At 37.6% G+C, this 6,412-nt stretch overlaps 1 protein-coding gene across 3 annotated transcripts in view; it reads left to right on the top strand.

Moving 5' to 3' along the window:
- scaper (S-phase cyclin A-associated protein in the ER) overlaps positions 1–6,412 on the top strand; it is a gene marked incomplete in the record, with an annotated part of 59,097 nt that overhangs the window by 32,097 nt on the left and 20,588 nt on the right. For all 3 annotated transcript variants that reach the window (XR_004796824.1, XM_035664566.1, XM_035664567.1), the window contains 1 exon segment: positions 2,464–2,579. Coding sequence is in view for 2 of the 3 variants with exons in the window: in XM_035664566.1 (XP_035520459.1) it covers positions 2,464–2,579 (116 nt within the window).

Raw genomic sequence — 6,412 nt, 5'->3', positions numbered from 1 at the left:
AAAGATAGTATGTCAAGTAGTTTGAATTGAATCCTCTTCACTCGTATTGTTCCATCATCACAACAGATAAATCTGTCAGCATAGCAGAAAAGGAACTGACTAGCCAAGAAACTGTTGTCTGGTTTTAACACGAGACAGCCAGGACTGGGCAGGTCCCAGTTACCCCCTTTAATACCATTTGATAAGCCGCTATGAAAGAGCTGCCTTTTCTTATTTAGCCTCTAAGCTTTTAGGTAGGTGTGTTGATGGGAGGGCTAAGAGAGGGGTTAAGCCAAGCTCAGGGACTGAGACCCAATTGATTAGGCATGGAAACTGCTGGCAACGTACAGAAAGAAAGTCACAATGAGGAATTTTTACAGACACTGCTTAGACTCTTGAGACTGTCTTTGAGACATTTCTCATTATGTTAAAGGCAAAGGGTCTTTGGCGTGTTTGTTAATGTTTTTAGCTCCCAAACCCGAAATGCTTGTTCAGTGCGTCTTCTGTGTGTGTCTAACACCGGAATCGAGGAGCAGTTACCTCAGCAGCGGGCATGAATGACAGATGAAGAGCTTATCTGTAATTTGGTAAAGCGCTTCTCTCTCAATGTGTTCAGGCTTGTTGGCAACTTCCCATCTGCGGAACAAAAGCGCTGTGAAGTGGCTGGATTTTAGTGCTGTCACAGCACTGAGGAGCCTGTAACCTCATTAGGTGGGGGAGTGACCTGCAGTGTAACACGGCCTTTTGCAGTTGTGTGAAGAAGGCCCTCCATCAGCAGCTCCCCTCCAGCTCCTTTCCTCCCTGTTGACCCAGGCACAAACATGCCTGATAGTCAGCGCTCGTTCCTGGCTTTGTACTTGTTGATTTATAAGACATTGTAGCAACAGTATCTGACCTACTGCCAATTACTCTATCATCACAGGAGGGCTTGGCCGAACTATTTACACGTGTTCATAAATCTTGTGTACTGTATTGTGGAGTGAGAAAAAATAATATAACTTTAAAACAACAGGAAGTCCAAATTATTTTATTAGCCTTTCAAGTCCTTTTACAGAAAATTAATTCAAATAATTTTATACTATGTTATACTATGTTTGTAATCATTAGGACATTTTAACCAATGTCCTTGTCCATGACTACTGCTGACTGGATGTTTTTTTTTGCTATGCAATTGTTCATTAAAGTCCTTACTAACTGGAGGACGAAGACATTTGTGACAGGGATGTGTACGTAATAAATCTGATACCGAGTGTTTGTAAAACTAAACAAGGACAAGGACTTAAACCCACTCTTAAGAGAGTAATAAAGGGAAAGGCAAAACAAAGTTCTTATATAGATGTAAAATCAGTTAATGTTGAAATTAAGGAGTTTAATTGATTTGTTACTGGTAGCTTTACTCAAGTTACAAGGGAAATGAAAATACCCTCTGAGAGTGACGAGAGTGACTGGGAAGTCAAATGACATTAACGTCCTTCTTCACAAGTCTCTTTAACATTTTAACAAGTTGCTCTTTAATGACGAGTGTAGTATTTTCAGCCAGTTTAAAATTACATAAATAGAGTTCATTTGAAAACATTTTTAACTTCAATATTCACAAAACATTTTTTTCCACACATACTTTTTACATGGGAAAAAGAAACACTATTGTGTTCAAATTGCATCTCTGAACATTTGCCAATAATAGTTGGTCAGATAATTTTCTACCAAATATTTTTGTCTGACATACTGTCTGCCCTAAAATATTTAGTCTAAAATAACAATAAGAAAATAAGAAGACAATGTAAGAGGGGAAAGCACTACTTTGAGATGGGAGCATTTTGTCAAACACACTGTAATTATGTATGTAAAGTCTGCTCAGCATAAAATGAAAAATAAAAATCTTAAGTAAGTAATAAGTACACTAGAAGTGTAAGGCTGGATGGTTGTTAAAGGTTGAAGAAAAAGTCTGAACAGGATTAAATAGCCCTTTAATCCCTCTACATTCTGACACAATAGGTAAAGAAATGTAAGTGCTGCACCTTTTTTACCTGATCTGATAGATCTGATGCATTTAGGTCTAATTACAATCAAAGAATCTAATGTTTTTCCGTATCCTATCATGTTTGAATGATTGCCTTACTTTCAGGGTTCTCTAATGGCCCCATTCTTTGTTTGTCCGAGTGGCATTTTCTCAGTTTCACTTCAGTCTGTGGTCATCCGTTGAGACCACCCTGGTGCTAACTGGAGCCTGCAAAGCATTTGGCTTCCCCTGAAACTTGACTGTTGTGGGGCGGAGTCAGGTTGTGCACTTTTGAGATTAAACAGGAATACTTTTGGGATCACTTTGTTTCACATTTCAATCCCTCGCCCCGTAGGAGAAAGAGAGGTTCCCTCTCTGGTGAGAGCCATGTAATCCCCTATCCAGCCTGTGGCTCATTGTCCCCTGACTGTACCTCTGTTTCACTGTCTCTCTCGTTCTCTCTCTCTGTGTCCTTGCATCAACAGAACAATGCAGACCAAGTGGCCTTCCAAGTGGGCGGCGGCCTGTCGGCTCTGGAGCAAATTCTGCAGGTCGTCACTGCTGCTTCCACACCCACTGCAGTTCCTCGTATTCCTCTCAAGTGAGTACTGTCACCAAATTATAATATTTACATTGTAATTAACATAATTATATACTCGAATACATAAAAGTGGAAGGTGTGCTACGATATTTTTCTGTGATTTAACACACAACTCAAAAACAAAACGCCAGTTGCTATGCCGTTCAGTTTATTACCATGTCTTAATCAAGTTTCTGTTTCAAGCCAGTAGGGTGAGCTGTCTCTTTAGCTTATAATCTGCACAGTTTAATTTTTGAAATGCTGACAAACTGTTGCTGAGATCAGTGGTGACATTAGCCATGAGTGAGAGTGATCTTTTTGACTAGTGCAAATTTATTGTCAGTATTTGGAATATGTGTGAGTGATTATTCTGCAATGACCGATATAAGCCTGCATTTATGAACAAACTATGATTAACAGTACCTGCATAATGACCCCCAAAGAAAATGCACATTATTGTTTTGTTAACTTGCCCTAAAATAATGCAGGTAACAAGTAACATATGGATTGGCTTACTTGAAGCTTATTCTTATCCAAAAAAAAGTCCACTATGACTTATTTTACATGTTTTTATTACTGTATGAATATAATATTAAAGAAACAGAAATGGATGAGGTTATTTAAGACTGGCAGTACACCGTAATCGCTTTCAAAAATGTAAATACAGTTTTACATTTCTGTTTGTGTATAAACGAACGGAATGCTTTTTGTGTGGGGATAAATGTTAGCCAGATCTTTAAGAATAAAAATAATATGAACAGATTTCATTTTTTTCATTTTCTGATTGTGTAACTTAAAAGACAGGAACACTTTTGAATGATCCGTACTGTTTAATGTGTGTCTACTGTGCGCTACATATTCACATGGCCTCAAGCAGCTGTTACTGTCCTTCTTCCCAATGACTTTTCTTTGACTGTATCCTTTCTCTGACCCTACTGACAACACACTTCTTCTCTCTGTGATTGTTTTTGCAATTGCATAAAGCGAGTGAGCTAATCTCAACTAACCTACTTCATCAATGTTTATAATTGCTTCATCTCAATAAATATTCTCAAAATGTATTAATGAGTAACAGCGCTGCCCTTCTAGAAATGGAAAGCATTTCCATTTCCGTAATCAATATGTGTTCATTCTTTTCTCTCGAAACACAAAAAGCGCATGTGTCCCATCTATCATTTAGAGTGCGGAGTATTTTTGAGTTGTGGGTCTGGCGTTTGCATGGCCTGCCAGTAGATAACCTCAGAGAGGCTGCTGTACTCACTAGTGGGACTCTGTAATGGACTCGAATGGCCTTGCGCTCCCATTCATTAGCATTTACTGGTTTCTGAATCTCTGCTAATGGACAAATGCTTCTTATATTTATAAGGCTTTTAAAGGACATCACATGTATATTGATTTTTTTTGTACTCTCTCTTCCTCAATCATTGTAATCTGAGGGAATTTCAAGCAGACTTCTGAATTGGAAGAAATGTTATTATCTTAAATGGAGAGACTGTCTTCTTGTACAAAGCGTTTGTTTGCTGAGTTTGTTTGCACATCCATGCATGATGGTGTGCTAGTTTAAGTACACTCAATACCTCCTTGGCTTTCAAGACATCTTCTTGACATACTGTGGTGGAGGAACAGGATGTGAAGATTAGCTCTTTGTGTTTATATCCCCTTCACTTAAGCAGAATCAAACTCAGGAGTGAGTTATGAATAATTATAAAATAATGGTCTTGAATGAGCTTTTCTTTCATATGTAAATCTTTCCCACATGGCTGAACAGGTTTCTCTGCACAGGAGTTTTACACAAGCCTGAGATTATCAGCACTCACACAGACACACTACAGTATGTCCAAGGCCTAATAGTTTATTTTAGTAGCTTGTTTACAATCGAGCTTGATACTTCTGTTCACCGGCTTGCCTGTCATTTAGTCCTGTGCTCCTGATACTGCTGGACCCTGGAGAGCTTTGCCAGCTGAGAAGTGAGAACGTCTAACCCCATCGTGAGAACGTATATTTTATACAATATGTTCTGTAGTGTAGATTGAAACGGTTTGTTCTGCAGCTAGTAAAAGATACCATGATAAATTAATGTAGATTTTACAGTAACGACTGTGTATCTAAATAAAAGGTGGCTTATTTTTTTATTAATTGAACAGTCTCAATTTTACACAAACAAAACTTTTTCTCTCTGTTTTGTAAACCGTCTAAAATGTAGTAGAGGTCACTCTTTAACCTTGTGATGCTGCTCAGTCAGGTCAGTGTAGTCGGGAGCTGGTGACGATATGCAACACAAGGACGCAGCCTGGCTCTCTACTTATCACTATCCGTCATCTGGATGGCTGCGTGGCCTAATGGGCTGCTATACGGACGCTAGCCCCAGAGTGCGCTACATTATCTGTTTACAGTGATGCTGCTGTATTGATCACCTCCTCCCACCAGATAAGCAGAGTGATTTACAAAAAAAGGGCAGCTGCGGAGATGCTCCTGCCACATCTCTCCCCAGGGAGGCTGATTCCATATTGTTACCATTACATTAATGAGCTAATTCCTCTGCGAGGCTGCGCTAATGTCCTGGTGTAACCCTGTGGTCACTGGAATGTCTAGATCAGGGTTTATGCAGCCACTTTCATTACCTTCAGCTGGAGGGATGAAATCTCACAGAGCGCACAGTAACATCCCTAATGTTGGCATATAGTTTCTGTGAACAAATTACATTTTACTTCATGTTTTATTATTACCTAAAATAACTTTTTTATTACTCAAAAAAACTTCAAATTTGTTTTATTACCTCAAATAAATTTCAAACCTTCAAATTTATTTTATTACTTAATTTGATTTGTTATTATGTTAATTGATTAATTTTCTCAGTAATTCATGGCTATTCATATTCTTAAGACACTTAATGTCATTATTAACACACTTTTAAATGTGTTTAATATTATTACTATATTATTAAGCAGGGCTGCAACCAAACGATTAATTTCTCAATAAATTGTTTGTTCTTCAAAATATAAAATAATATTGATATTGAAAAAGTTAAAAAACTAAAATATATTTTATTTAAGATCAATTAAGAAATCAGTAAATATTCACATTTGAGGTCCTGGAACCAGGAGGTTTTTGGCATTTTTGCATAAAAGTTTAATCAATTAAGAATTGATTTTTAAATTAGCTGGAGATGAATTTTCTGTTAATCGATTAATTGTTTTGGCTCTTGTATTACAAGGACTTCAATATAAAATGGTACATATGCAATTAGATTTATTTATATATGTAGTGTTGAGGTGTGAGGTACCCATCATGTATACCAGCAGTTCAGCAGCAGTTGCATATATACTCACTATTATGTAATTGAAGGTGTCTTTTGTCCCAAACTGTTAAACTAGTAAGGACCAAAATAAATGAAGGGACCAACTCTTGTTTGTATTTCTAAAATTACTGTCTATGGAAGAATCCTTTGTCCATTGTCTTTCTGTTATGACAACTGCATATTGTCAGTTAAAGCCAAAGCCAGTGTCAAAGATGACAAGAATTGTTTTGTTTTTTTGGCTTGTCCATCTGTCTTCCAATAGGGGTCACCGAAGAGAGGAGAGGAAGAAAGGCTCCTGGTTGTACATAACATATTCTTTTAAACACCAAACAACAAAAAGAGCAGAGGTGCTCATCTATAATAGTTTGGGGAAATCAAATTCAAAAGTTTATATTCTGATGTTCTTAAACGCAAACCGGTGATCTCCAGAGAAGGGTTTGTCCGTGGACATTGCGTTTTAAGCCAATTTGTATTTCCACCTCTGTCTCACATGACCTGGTGTATCCTGTGAAATCAGACCTGCTACCTGTGGTTTTATTTCAGGATGTTTTCCACT

This window comes from Morone saxatilis, unplaced genomic scaffold (genome assembly GCF_004916995.1).
Source record: "Morone saxatilis isolate NCDOM2014 unplaced genomic scaffold, NCSU_SB_2.0 Contig2, whole genome shotgun sequence".
NCBI classification, from domain to species: domain Eukaryota; kingdom Metazoa; phylum Chordata; class Actinopteri; family Moronidae; genus Morone; species Morone saxatilis.
The sequence above is the reverse complement of the archived record's forward strand: the minus strand, read 5'-3'. Positions and strand labels throughout refer to the sequence as shown.